General features: G+C 37.5%; 1 protein-coding gene across 1 annotated transcript in view; it reads right to left on the bottom strand.

The window, feature by feature from the left end:
• Window positions 1–15,601, bottom strand: part of PCDH9 (protocadherin 9) — a 685,994-nt gene that overhangs the window by 229,991 nt on the left and 440,402 nt on the right. Inside the window, exon 3 of the mRNA XM_010575246.1 lies at window positions 13,260–13,461. Coding sequence (XP_010573548.1) covers window positions 13,260–13,461 — 202 coding nt within the window. The remainder of the gene's footprint in view (window positions 1–13,259; window positions 13,462–15,601) is intronic.

Here is a 15,601-nt window from a genome sequence, read left to right on the forward strand (position 1 = left end):
TAACTGATGCTTTTACTTGATATAAAAGTATGTCTTCAATAGCTATCTCCATGACATTTTTCCATAAATGCAGCTATGCAATGAAATACTTCAGTACTGTTTAGTAAGGATAAAGTAAAAGAAAGAAGTTATTCAATCTTTCTCAATGAACGTAAACACTTTCTTTAGATCTTGAAGACAACACAGATCTAATCTAAAAGAGTAATTGGGCATATCACCAAGAGAGCAAAAAGAATCCTTCTCCTAAATGGTAGGCACCCGGAATTTAATTTCAAGTTTTATCTTGAAAATGACATTTTTGTGGGTTTTTCAGGGTGAAGAACTTTAAAATCACCATAAATAAGCTGGGAATATTTAAGCATGCAGTATTTGGACGATAGTTCAGTAATGTAAATTTCTTTAAAATGATAGGTCGGTTGGCCCATAGAGAAAGAAATGTATGTTACTAAAGAGTATGTCTACATTAACTTTCAGGAGTGTACTTCTGACATTAATCTCCTAATCGTCTCCACTTGAGACACTTGGGTTTTTATTGTGAAGCCCTTCCGGAGCACAAGAATGGGATTCCTTTTGGATGAAATGAAACCAGAAGTATTCTCCAGTAACTAATGGGCACTCAGTCCATAGGATCACACAAGGCCAGAATAAATGCCACAGAAGTGTACGCAGTAAAGATTGTGTCCTCAGCACCAGCTGTTTCACATTCAGACCTGTTCCTACTGTGCTGTGTATTACTTGCTAATGTAGCTATAACCACACTGATTAAGTTATAAAAATAATATATGGGTATATGCAAGAAAATATTTTTTTCCTACTTTCTCCCAAAGATGACCAGATGTTACTAAACAAAGAGTAACATTTTTTTAAATTTTGTGATGTAGCATGGGTTTTATATTGAAAATCTTTTTGCTAAAGCTGCAAAATTTCCTAACCTTCCTGAAGAGTTAAAGTATTATTTATGTCTTTATTTATCTATTTAATTGATTGCAGATGGGGAAAAAAACAAGGGTTTAGGCTTTGGTAAAGATTTCATACATATTTCCCTTTCCTTGCTGAATGCAAATATGTCCTAAGTTTGGTCGCTTATGATGTTACCACATCTGGATTACTTCTCTCCGGAAGGCATGCCTTCACCTTGCAACCAAAGAATAAACAAATGTAACTTGCTGTGCACAATAAAGAAAGTAAGTATTCTATTAGTATGTTCATTCTCCCTACTTATCTTCTTTTAACATGTATTTACCTGGATCAGTATGAAAGGGGATAAAGCTTTAGACTAAGAAAAGATTCAACTGTTATTCCTATTTCTAAAGGGTTTACTTATATATGTTTTAGACTGTAAATATAATTCCTTATTTGTTTTCAATCTGCTTAATTCATCTTTCCTCCCCCTTCTCCTCTTGTTTAAGACAAACAGATCAAGTTTATGCACAGAAACATAAAGCATTCCTTGGGAAGGCAAATTTTTGAAAGAAAAGAGAATATTCATTACCTATATAACAGATAACTTTCAGATCTTATTCAGGGAACCTTCCTTCATATGCATGATTTCTCCTTAGATTTACAACAAAGAAGCAAACATAAAATCTGAGAAAAGACAAAGCCATAAAATAAGCATAATAAACAAAATTAGCACCTAGTCTCTGGACAAGACTAGGTCAAATCTGAAGATGCTGATATATAAGGGTATTTATTAAGATGACACACTTTTTCTACCAAAGGACTGGATCTCCTTCTTGGAAAGCAAAACCTTATCAAGCTATTTGCTTTAAGGAAGGAACTCAATATCCTGTGACTGGATTCCATTAATGTCCCATATGGACATTCTTAAAGAGACAGTCAAAATGCAAAACCTTCACTTCAAGACATGCCATTTTTCAAAATGGCATGAGACTTAGACTACTTACTAGCCAATATTTGGTGGTTGTTTGGAGGAAGGAAAACTGATTGGAGAAAAAAAACATTATTAGAAATCTTTCTTTAGAACTGTGCTTTAAAAGATACGATGTTTTAACTTCAGTTATACTAAAAAAGAGGAAGAGGAAGGTATGCAAATTGGTATTTGTATTCAATTAGTACTGTAAAAATGAGGAAGGAAATTAAAAAATGGGCTGTTCTTTTGAAAAATGTTATGTGCAAGTAGGCAAGAAAGGCTGTTCAATCTCCCAAAAGATAACAGTATTCCCTTAGCAACAAGAACAGCTGGGATTAATCTCACACAAAAGGTTGGATTTGTTGCAGTCAACTAAATTTAGGTGTCTTAAGCCTCCCCCATACACAATGGCAATCTAGTCGATGTAGTCTGGAAAACTATGCTTCTCACATTAAAGTAGACACACGTTTGGTAACTGAATGGGTCTCTAGACTAAATTATGATACTGACAAGGTCTCTGCTGACTCTAATTGGAGCTCAGACTACCTAACTCACATCTGAATGAGTTATAGATCCATAGAGAGGTTACATATATAACACCTGCACTTATACCAGTAGTCACCTAAATGTGCTAACTTCTTTTTGAATTAATCTCAACCTAAACCTCACTTGTCCTGCCTAACCATTAGCATGCAATGCCAGTTTAGAAATATCCCGGGGTATCTAAGATATTTGCATGTGGATGTCAAACGTGAAAGAAGGGAGTGCAGTTAACAAGAGGTAGGTAGGTAACCTCAGGGTATTTCAAGTAGCACCAGCCTATGTATAACAAATTATCTGAGCCCTATACATCTCCATTCTGGAGCTAAATTCCATCCCAAATGTCTATATATGAGTTTGGTGTTTGAGCTCCTATTATATTGAATAGAAATATGGTAAATGGACTCTAGCGTGAAATTTAGCTGACCTGTTTTAGGTACCAGCTTTAAGATGAAATGAAAGCTCTAGTGCTGAACAAATCAAAAAGGGAGCTTAGATGCTTAGGATAAAATTTTAGATCTCTATGTGTAAGCATCCAAATTGAGGAGTCTATAATATGGAGGTGAGTTCCATCACTGATGTCTGGAACTAACACACATACCTCTTGGCTACTTACTACAGCCTTCATTCATAACCTGTGGTGGGATATTGGCACTTCTCTATGAAATTTACTTGACCAATTTCAGATATCTACCTTAGGAGCTAAAGTGCTTTCCATATATAGCTTCTGCTGCTGGCCACACAAAGTATGGGGCTAGACAGACCATTGGTCTTATTCCTTTATTATGTTCTTATGAAGCCTACCATGGTCTATATCTTTCTATGTAAAGACTACTTAGGCAAACTAGTGTAGATATTGAGTCTCAATATAGTTGCCTTATAGCTGCTTTTGGTGTAATTTGAGGTATCTTTTCATTACCCTGTCCAGTTTCCCATAGAAAATAGCTCCTGTGGCATATACGCCAGATGTGGATGTATTACATACCCTATGGCATCACAAATGGCACTGCATTGTTATGTTTAGGCAAATGGACCAGAAACCAGTAGCTTGGCTTGTACATATTTATGTTTATTTTTCTTTCTATACTGTGTATAGTACTACACAAGATATCCTACCATAAATTTACAAGTCTATAATTCATTTACCTTGGAGAACATAGATTTTACTTTCCTTTCTTCACATCTGTATTACACAGTCTATACAAGACAAATTTCATTAATTCATAGGATTGCAGAATCACAGAATGCTTGAAGTTGGAAAGGACGTCTGTAGATTGTTTAGTTCCCTGCTGAAACCAGGGTCAACTAGAGCCATGTCCAGTTCAATTTTCAAAATGTCCAAGCACGGAGACTCCACAATCTCTCTGGGAAACCTGATGCAGAGTTCTATCGCCTTGACGGTAAGAAAGTGTGAGTATTTTTTTTTTTCCTTATGTTTAAAGAGAATTTCTTTGTATTTCACTTTGTGCCCATTGCCCCTTCTTCTTTTATTTGGTGTACCACTGAGAAAAGTCTGGCTCCATCTCTACTCTCTTTTCCTCCACCCCATCAGGTATTTGCACACACTGATAAGATTCTCCCTAAGCCTTTTCATCTCCGGGATGAACAGGCCCAGTTCTCAGCATCTCCTCATCTGACAGATGCTCTAATAACTTAATCACCTTTGTGGCCTTTTCCTGGACTCACTCCATACTTCCGTTTCCCTTCTGTACTGGGGAGCCCAATACTGGACTCAGCACTTCAAATGTGTCTCACCAGTGCTGAGCAGAGGGGAAGGATCATCTCCACCAACCTGCTGGCAAGACCCTTCCTAATGCAGTCCAGGAGGTTGTTTTCTTTTCTTCAAGGGTGTATTTCTGGCTCATGGTCAGTTTGTTGTCTACTGGGACTCCCAGTTCTTTTACTGCAAAGCCACTTGCTAGTTGGTCAGGCCCAAGTCTGTGCTGGTGCAGTGGAGTTATTCCTTCTGCATGGAATTATTCCTCTCATTGGAGCCATCAGCAATTCTAATTCTACTTACAAATTGTAAGCACTTCAATGCTGAAATTAACAATTCCATGACAAACTTGACACCCTTCTTCTCACAACTATAATCTTTCTTTTAAACAACTAAATGTTTGCCATTGTGAATAGGCGTTGCACTGCTAAGACTCCATTAGAAACAGAATGTGAAACATCAGAAAATGAATCTTAGTATCAATGTAAAAAAGAGTCATAGCTAGCAATAATAACTTTCATTGAATTTCACAAAAAGCAACCTCAAAAATCTCAAATATTGCTGCCATAATCACACTGTCACACCTTTAAGAGTTGCATTGTCTCCAATATTGTTATCTGATTGAGTAACTAGAATGCTAATAAAGCCCTTCTAATATATTTAACCATGATTAAAGATATATGTATTCAGTTGTGCTTTTTCCTTTTATTTCCCATGGAAAGTCTCTAAAGAATAGAAAAACCTGTTGCAGTTCTACTGCTAAAAAGTACTGTTAAATAGCATGCTCACAAGGCATAGAAAAGTACGCACTCAGGTCACAACAATGAATGAGAATGACAGAAACTGATTTTTAAAAGTCTGTGATTTAGAAGAGTTATGTTTTATTTTTCTTGTTGTGAATATTTAAGTTGAAACTGTTGACTATGTCATTTATCTGTAAAAGTGTTAGAAAGGACTGAATGATTCACTGTTCTTTTCTGTTCTGGCCAGATATGGGACCAATATTAAAAAAGGAAAGAAAAAAAAGTGCTCAAGAACAAAATACTGCAACATTCAAAATACTACAAAGAACTAACCAATTTATTACAGATCCAAGATGACTTGAGCACCATGTCTAAACTATGGACACCAAACATCCAGTTTATCAAATAAAGGTGAAAAGTTGATTCAGTTGAAGTCAGTAAGCATCAGAATACTCTTCCCTCTGTCACTGAAGATCATTAAATCAAGGAATCATTCTGAAACTTATGCTGTAGATACAAGCAGAAATACACACTTATTTTTATAAGTTATTGGCTAAGATTTCTGACCTGTATTATGCAGGAGGCTGTGCTAGTCGAAATAGTCCCTTGGGCCTCAAATGCCTATGCAGTTCTGGAAGTCAAAGACTTCCTGTTGACAAAGGGCAGTACAGTCTCACAGACAAGAGCTAGACACTGAAGATAAATGCTTTCAGACTGGGAATCCAATACCCACTTTAACACTTTGGTGGGTTAACCTTGGCTGCTGCCAGGTGCCCACCAAGCCACTCTATCACTCCCCCTCCTCAGCAACATGGGGGAAGAAAATAAGATGAAAAACCTCGTGGGTTGAGATAAGGACACGGAGATCACTCACCAGTTACCATGACTGGCAGAACTGACTCAAGCTGGGGAAGATTAATTTAATTTATCACCAGTTAAAAATACAGTAGGATTGTGAGAAACAGGAAAAACAAAACTAAAAAAACACCTTCCCCGCACCCCTTCCTTCTTCCCAGGCTCAACTTCACAACTTCATTCCCTACTCTTCTGACTCCTTTTCCCTCCCCCCGCCCGCTGAGTGGTGCAGCGGGACCGGGAATGGGAGCCGCAGCCAGTTGACAACACTTGTCTCCGCTGCTCCTTCCTCATCACACTGTTCCCCTGCTCCCTTGGGGACCCTTCCAAGGAATACAGTCCTTCACTAACTGCTCCAGAGTAGGTCCTTTCCACAGGGTGCAGACTTTCAGGAACAGACTGGTCTGGCGTGGGTCCCCCAGGGGCCGGAGTTCCTGCCAGGACACCGCTCCTGCTTGGGCTCTTCACAGGCTGCAGCTTTCTTCAGGGCTTACCTACCTGCTCCGGGGTGGGGTCCTCCATGGGCTGCAGGGGACACCGTGGTCTTCTCCACGGGCTGCAGGGGACACCATGGTCTTCTCCACGGGCTGCAGGGGACACCGTGGTCTTCTCCACGGACTGCAGGGGACACCGTCGTCTTCTCCACGGGCTGCAGGGGACACCATGGTCTTCTCCACGGGCTGCAGGGGAATCTCTTCTCTGGTGCCTGGAGCACCATCTCCCTCCTCCTTCTTCACTGACCTTGGTGTCTGCAGGGTTGTTTCTCACATTTTTCTTACTCCTCTCTCCCAGCTGCTGTGCAGCTTTGGGCAGCAGTGGGTCTGTTTTGGAGCCAGCAGGAACTGGCTCTATCTAACATGGGGGCAGGCTCTGGTCTCTTCTCATAGAAGTACCCCCTGCAGCCCCTCCCCACCCCCCCCAACCTTGCCATATAAACCCAATATAAACACCAAGAGAAATAAATCACTGGAATACTTTAAAATACAGGCTTGGTTTAAGAAATCTTGTGTGAAATTCTATGTACTGTGCTATGACAGAGGTTTGACTAGATAATGATAATGCTTTAAAACTTAAAAAATCCATGAATCTCTGCAGCAGATTTGGGCTTACTGTGATAAGAAGAAAAGCCTTGTGAGAAGATAACTCTTACTGATAAGTGAAAATAACTCTTAGCAATTCCTTAAATCAGTCTTTTGTTTTAGCCTGCACCACTGGCAAAAGCATCCATGGTTTTAAACTGTCCTAGGTATCCTCAGACATGGCAGTCAGAGGCACCAGCTTTCGCCTAATGTGCAACCCTCCCCTTCCTTTAATCCTCTAAACCTTCTAAATTTTTCTTACAAGTCTGAATAGTCCCCACGCCCCATCTAGCCTTTTCAGCTCACTGCTGAGGACCTGCAATTTCTCATCTTGGATGGCAGCAGCAGCTAGAAAGTTCAGACACATTAGGTGTTCATCTTAGAGAAGCAATGGGACAAGTTCCCCTCTCACTGCTCATTCAATGGCTCTGCCATCCTGATTTACACTCCAATTAGCTTTGGTGTATGGGGGAAAAGAGAGTAGAACAGGAACAGATGTAGCACAGTGGCTTTTCTAAACCAAGACAATTTTAAAATCCTCACTGTAATGAGGCAGCAAAGAGATGTAAAGAGATAGCAATACCTCTTATGCCTCCCAGATTTTATTTATCTTTTTAAAGAAATAAGCACACGGGCTAAGATTGAATTCAGACCTCAGACTATTTTATAGCTGTTCGGTAGGCTAATTCACCAACTTGACTCCAGTTTTTCTTACTCCTACTTGCCTGTAGCTAAATGTGACAGTGTTAGATTCTGTGTGAGGTATGAACTTGTGTTTAATGAAATGGAGGAAATGTCTCAAAGGCAAATGTTCCTATTTTAGTTCACATAGAGTCTCATATTATGAAAACACAAGAATAACTATGGACAGTGATTTATCTAGAACTAAGCATTAACAGAGTAACATTTCTTCCTACACCTTAGGATGTTCAGCTATGGACTCCAATATTGCCAAGCAAGACAAGATCCTTTTGAAGCAGCAAAATGAAAGGCACGATTAAGCAGAGGGTATGCCCGCAAGGTTAAAGCATCATCACCCAGCGGGTGTAATGATAGTGACACTGTAGAACCAAAGCTCTTTGCATGAAAGGCTTAGTTTCTCCACATGGGACCCTATCATATGACCAAGTGTAATACAAGTCAATCTTGCCATTACTCTGAACTTTAATCATAATTAAACCACTGCCACAGAGATATTCCTACTTATTACTGGAATTATAGTATGATTTAATACCCCTGACATCACTTGACTAAACCACCATAGTATTAGGTTTATTAAAATGTGGGAACTCATGTTTAACAGCCACAGTTATCCACACAATTTTTAATGTACTGGAAATAAAAAAGCTATCCACAAACAGTATTATTGATAGACAACATTATAACATTGCTTCCAAGAATATGGAATTGCTTTGGAATTTTGAACTAATAACTTAGGATATAATAGAATATTCTAGTTAATTTGAAGGTCATCCTTTTTACTTAGCAAACAGTGGTTTTGTTACAATTTTTTTCTACAGCTCCCTGTTTTTATAAAGCTATTAGTTTGTGTTATGTAACATACACTGATACTACTTATTAATGAGGTGTAGGAATTAGGCAAGCATTTACTTAGCTTCATAAACATATATCAGAAGACATAAATATTATATTTCTGTCTGGTTTTAAACTATTGGAATTATTGCATAGTTTCATCCACAGTGTATAGTAGGCTTTTTCCCTAGAGCTGTTCTAACACTCCACTAAATATATGCTATTCCTCTTTATCTCTTTGAAGAAAAATGAATCACATCCACAGCTTGCAGCTATCAAAATGTGATTTATCAAGCATTTTCATGAAAGTGCATTTTTCCCCTTCTTTACACTAGGAGGCACATTTTTCCTTCATACAGTTCTATTGCACAGCTCTGCTGCATGAAACCCTTAGAAACGTTAACAATTTCAATCTAAATTTAAGTCCCTGACAACCTTTACTAAACCACAGTGAAAGAAGAATTGTTCACTAATAATGGGGGGGGGAATATGCCAATGAAAACCACACTTATAGTAATGAAAAATAACTTTCTGCACCTGACTACTGGCAAACAAAACCACAGTTTTCCTTTGAGTGATTACTAAAGAAATAATTCACATTAAAATACATCAGACAGCTGTACACTTTTAATGTAACTGATTATAAAGAAGATGTTTGTGTTAAAAGTGCACTTTGTGATACACACATTTAAAACCATTAAAAAGCAGGATTTTTTGTAGTAAGAGAGGCTATGAAGTCATACCAGTAAATACAATTTTACAGTGACCTTTTTTTTTTTAGATCCTAAAGAAACTTCATGATTTCTAAATTCTTATCTGATATACTAAAAAGTAAAGAACTGTAATCAACTGATTGATCTTTGGAATATCTTCCTTCAGTTTTTATAGGAAGTGTACTATACACACCCTCCAAATGCAAAAGATAGCATTCATTTGGAGAACATGTGAGGCTATCATTCCACACACCAAAGCACCGTTCAGATTATTCAAAACCATTAGTTTCCAAGAAATTATAGAATCTCATTTTTGGCATGTGCCTTGTTTTGTTTTGTTGGGGTTTTTTACAGACTCTCAACACTATAATATTTACAATCCTTCTCTTTTGTTTGTCATCATGGTGACAAACAATGCAGCCTGGTAATATCATGCTGCTTTCCCTTCCTCTTGGCCCATGCTTCTGGTAAAGTCATGGTCAGCAAGGCAAGGCTAAGGTTGTTAATCACTGCATTTAAATGCAATAAAATGCTGAAACATACACAAGGCTTGCCTTACAAATCAATATTGTATGCAAAATTAAATCATCATAACCATGACTCTTGAATAATGAGACTTCCTGTAGTAAATTTGAATTCCTTGTTGTTATTATCATTTAATAATGCATAACAAAACCACAGTGCTGGTGTCACTCTGTAACGTTACATTGTTTTTAAACATGGTGAATTGTTGCTCACTGCTGGAAGAATTCTTATAAAGCCTACCAGGGTGCAAATGAGACAAAGGTGAACTATAAGGAAGTTGCAACTGGCAGGTTAACATCATAGTCCTCTGACAATCCATTAATACTGATCAATTACCAATGGGGAAATGGAAAAGATATCTTAGTGAACTGACTGAAACCCTCGAGTTAAAATAAAAGACTCTATACAAAGAAGACAGGTTTGAATGATGCAAACCAAACTTGGACTATACACATCTTATAAAAGTTCTTATAAATTTTATTTTTTACTTCATATTTCTATCTTGTTGCCTTTCCCTCATAAGCACAGTGACAGTGTGTGGCTGACAATGCCAGTGTTTGGCATCTCTCTTCATTTCAGTTTCCCCCAGTGAGAGAGATCGCTGTTTTAAGATTACCTAGGTGAATGTACTCTCACTGTGTATGTTTCTTTGATTAAATAATGTAATTGTAGCTCTTGTGTTTCAAGAAATATGACAATAAGGTTTCTCGTACCTTTGTGTAATAAGTTATCAAGACTTTTAGCTATTTTTTTCCCCCTATTTCAGGTTTTGAAGACCTGGGCCTTGGTCACTCTTCAAATATAATTAAAATAGCAACATACTAATATTGAGACACAATGGCTACATTTTTATTCACATAACTTCACAGTGTACAACAATAAATGACACAATTCACTGAGCATTAAAGCCATTAACCAAAATTGCTCTCACCATGAGGCAAGGACTTTACTACCAAGATTAATATCATATTCCTCTGAGCTGAAGCAAACTTTCACTTAGAATGAACTTTCATAAAAATACAGTGGGACAAATCTGTATTTTTGTGTAGATTTTATTCTTGGAGATCATTAGAAAATATTCCCATAAGCACTTCTCTTTCTCTTCAGTTGAAAGAGTTAAAATCAAAATAAAATATTGTTCTGCAACATTTATCATCCAAAACTGGCAGCAGCACTTGTACATAGTAATACTACTACTCTCCACCAAGACTTCTTCCTTACTTTATAGCTGTATCTTTTACCTCAGCATGCCCCAAGTATTTTCATAAACAGCAATCCCTTAAACAGCCACTGAAATGAAACTACCTCTGCTGTTAAATACAACTATTTAATATTTCACTGCAATAGAACTAGAAATTCAGTTTAGAAGTGTCAAAGAATACAATGTTGAAATGATACTACATCAGTTAAACCATGAACATGTGTAAATACCCACAAAGTTATTTTGCCCAATCACCAGATAGCATTTTTCTCTTCTGAAAATAGCCACAGGTTCTTCAATAACCATAAACTGCTTTAAACTCCATTTCACATCTCATCCAAAAAGTTATGCCTCCAGTAGCAAAATAACTTTTGACACAATGCCTAGGCAATAGCTTGATACTGAATAAGATATAAAAGTCAAATCCATCTAATGGGCAGCATCACTCCCTTCCTGCCTTGGGTTCTCCTAGGATGATTTCTGTCACAGTAATGACCATATCATTCCCTTCTGAGTTTGTGAAATTTGATGAGATATGGAATGCACTATTTCAATGTCTGTTCTAATTCAGTCTGATAAAAGGTGAAAAATCTATACTTCAATACTTAACTAATCACCAGTACAGCTTGATGGTTAGATTTTCATAAATTTGCCATGAATTTAGCATCCCCAAGGCTAAACCAGGTATAACCACAGACATATTAAAGCTTTTCATATAGCTTTTAAGAACACTTACTCAGTCTGACTAATCTTCTATTAGTCTCTGTATTAGGGATGAATAGATCATCATGATTAATTTACTAAGTTTGCACAATGTGCTTGACACAATAGTTCTAAAAACACATTTTTAATAACTTGGTATAACGTTTACTAAGCCCATTTTCCCCTCACTCTCCTGGAGGATTTTTACGTCACATTTTGAAGAGATGTGCAGTTCAGAGTCAGTGAAGCCAATGTGACAGTGCCCAGATGCAATGCTGCCTTAAAACTCCTCTCTGATCTTGTTAAATCTTTCACACGTCTCATACGTGGTCAAAGAATTAACAGGATAATTCCACTTAAGCTCCTCGCTTGCTTAAACAGACATAGAGTCTTGCTCCAGAGTCAATCCATTCATAGTTGCTATTCTTTTACAGTTCTTCGTATTTCTACAGATTTAGGGTTTAAGATCACAGTTCCAACAACATTTCCGTTTTGGTAAAGAAAATAAAATGCAGGTGCCATATCCAGGAAAAAAGGGAAAGGGAAAGGAGAAAAGGGAATAAGAAACCAGAATACAACTCAGAGACAGTAAAGCACTTCAAATTGTTTCTTCATAGAGTTTCACCCAACATACCCTCTCAGTCTTCCCATAAAAAGTATGAGAAAAATGTTTCTAAGGTCAATATTCCACAGTTTGCATTCTCATCTGCCATGATTTAAATGTCATAATTCAGATCCAGCTCTGCCCAAATGAGAACATGGACCTTAATATTGTTCATCAGATCCCAAGGCCACCTTCTCTCCCGGCTTGTACAGGCTCAGTGACAATTTAATCATCTATACAAAAGGGAGAAATGCCAAAGGGAGAAACTAATTCTTATTTCTATACTCCTGGGATGCAAGAGAACTCAAGTTCAATTACCTTCCAAGAGCACAGATAAGACTTTTAACCTTTGCGTCCACATTCTAGACAGAAAACAAGAGGCTTAAGGGCAGTGTTACTGCCCCTTCCCAGTTTTCAGTATGGCCAAGTCTCCACATTCCAAGGCCAAAATACTAGCCACAGTATTGGTTAAGACCTCACTTCAATTTTAGTACTGACTGTCACAAAACCACTGCAATAATGTAAATGTATTATAGAGAAGGAAAGAAGAAGAAAGGCATAAATTTCCAAATCAGACAAACTGCACATACTTAATATTTGTATGAAAACACATATCTGGCAGTTCCAAAAAGCAGAACATCATGCCATTCCAACCTATCAGAGAAACCCTGTGTTTCTTGCTGTTAGAAGGGGGAATTGTAGGTGTGTTACAGAAATTGGGATTCTTTAAATTTTCCAGTGCTTTACTGATTTACTGTTTTCTGTGTTAGTCTAACAGATAGTGTGACCTCCATGTCCTTGCTCTTTAAAATTGTATTTAGAATGACTTTCCTAAAATGATGTCCAATGCTAAATAGCAACAGCACTGCAAACATCAAGAAAAGCTTGCTACCTTGTAGGCCTTCCTTCTTCCCAGCTGTTCTCACTTACTGTGCAATTAGTATGGAGCTGCTTTTTCTCACTGGATATTTTTTTGTTTCTACAGTCAAATGACAACATAAGGCACTTCAGGTAATCTACATTATTTCTTACCAATCGTTAAGAGCTAACACGACCAAATATTCATGCATGTGCTTAAAAACATCTCTACCATTGCAAAGCTCAAAAGAAGGAACAAGAAAGGAACCGAGTTACCAAAGCAACTCAGATAAGCAGAGCACTGACAGTGACTCACCCGAGTTGGGGTCAGAGTTGCCATCAGCTTCAGTCCTCTTGTCCGGTGAAGCCTGGTCGTAGAATTCGTCCTGCGGCTGAACCAGAGGGAGAGGGTGTGAGATCAGGGTTCCACCACCCACCGGCTCGTGGTCTCCCAGACCACTGTCACTGCAGCTTTCCTGGGAGCCATCGGGGAGGTGAAATGTAACACGGCGCTGGGACTACAAAGAAGAGCACAGGACACGCTGATTAGTGCTCTTCTTTTCTGTTCTCCTGACTTTTTTTTTTTTTTTAAACTTTTGACATTTAAATAGATTCCTGGCAATGCTTATGAGGCAATTGTTATTATTGTGTTTGCTTGTTGTTTTTTTTTCTTTTGGCTTGCTTTTAGAGTAACCCAGGGAGGATGGCAGGCAGGAGAGCCAAATTTCAAAGGTCTGCACATGCTCATCTGTGAAGTAAGCTTCTCACAAGAAAGTGATCAGTAGACAGTTAGGTATACTTCTCCTAATTTTAAAAGCATGACCTATACGAACTCTCTCTGAGAAGCAGAAACCATTGCAAACTATGTTATGAAAAGCAAATGACATCAGGAAATATAGTTAGTATATATTTCTGAGGTTAAAACCTGTATTATCACTGTTCATACTGGAAAAAAAAAGTCCACCAAGTTAAACAAACCAATAAAAACGGTTGTCATCTTCCAGGAATAGAAGGATATATAAATACGTACCTATAAGGATATTTAACAGATACAAATTATCTAACTAATACAGATATTTAGGATTGATAATATATCTGTGAAATCACAGTAGTCAGCAAAGAATCACGGAATGCAACGATGGAAAAAGGAATTATCACTCTGGTAGGAGAAATAAAAACAAACAGCACACACTTGTTCAAAACAACACAGGGAATGAGAGCCAGAATTACAGATTTTCCTGAACTTCTTAAAAAAACCCCCACAGTCATCTCAAAAGAAAAAAAAAAATCTGCAGTGTACACTTGGATTAGTTAACCATTATTGATTTTGAACCTCTCTCATCTGGAAAAATAACCCGACTTTCTGAATTGTGGCCACAGAATGATACAGTGATTCCCCATGAGCTCCAGAGCCAACAGCACTGCTGCGAATTGTTTAGCAACCGCGACTGTGGGATTCATGAAAGGAATATTATAGGTCTTCATGGATCAAAACGCTGCATCTTTGAAGCATCGGAAACAACTAGTTCAAGAGCATCTCAAGAGAGTGGTTAAATTAAGTTAAACACATCTTCCCACAAAAAATGAGTTTCAGCGGCAGGGAGCCTGAGTGATTTGGTTAGCTAGATTGGTTTAGAATAAAGAAGAGATTCACAGAGTTTGCCTTAAGCTTAATAACTCTTTAGTTTAGTGGTTACTTTCTTACTAATATTAGCCATCTGAAAGTAATGGGTTATATCTAAGCTAATCATTCAAGATTTCTGCAGAGTCAGCAGAGAAAGAAACATCAGGAAGATACTACAACAGGTATCTTCCACTAGTTACCAATTTTTAAGTAGTTAAAATCAGGTGTCCTGTATCCATCCCAAATGCAAGTAAGTTTTCCTGAAGTTAATGGAAAGAGCATCAGGCCCTGACTCACGTTTTTTGGCAACTCTCTTTTTTTCATGCTCTTTTTTTTTAATGAGGAAAACCTCAAGTTAATGGTAATAACTGTATGTTTGCTTATTAAAAACTATTTGTTAATGGTAATTGCTACCATTTTATATGATGATCAATATCCTCTACCAGATTTCTTTTTATTCATCTCCCTTGGGTGGACATAGATAGTTGATTAAGTCAATTTTGGCCTACTGTGTAATTCAGTATAGAAATAGATGTAATAATATTTGCTCTTGGCTGTGATTTTATAATGAGCATTTTGCTTTTAAGTTCCTTTTCTAGCTTTAGGATTAGAATCCAGCTGTAGCAAAACCAAATAGATCCTCTGAGTCATTGGGTTGTAGTCATTTACATCAACAGAGGACCTAACTCTATATACTATCACTAAGCAAACTTCTACCTCACACTTTGTTACTTTTTCTTGCAATTTTTTTATTCTGGAATTGCCACTCTGAACAATTTTTTTTTTGAATCACTAGCAGGTTCTTTCCCTTCAATATGAACAAAACAGAAACATAGCTAACTACACAGCTTAAAACCTTCTCTTTCCGCATTTATTTTCAGTAACCCAAATTTAGAGATCTGTTTTTCCAAAGTAAGAATTTATGTCACTAGTAAAATCAGCAAGAGGCACAGGAAAAGGAAATTACTTTCAATTTTTAAACTAAAAGACTCTATGAGAAAATATGAATGACTGAGAAAATAAATCCTTTAAGT

This window comes from Haliaeetus leucocephalus, unplaced genomic scaffold, assembly GCF_000737465.1.
Source record: "Haliaeetus leucocephalus isolate CR32 unplaced genomic scaffold, Haliaeetus_leucocephalus-4.0 Scaffold462, whole genome shotgun sequence".
NCBI lineage: Eukaryota > Metazoa > Chordata > Aves > Accipitriformes > Accipitridae > Haliaeetus > Haliaeetus leucocephalus.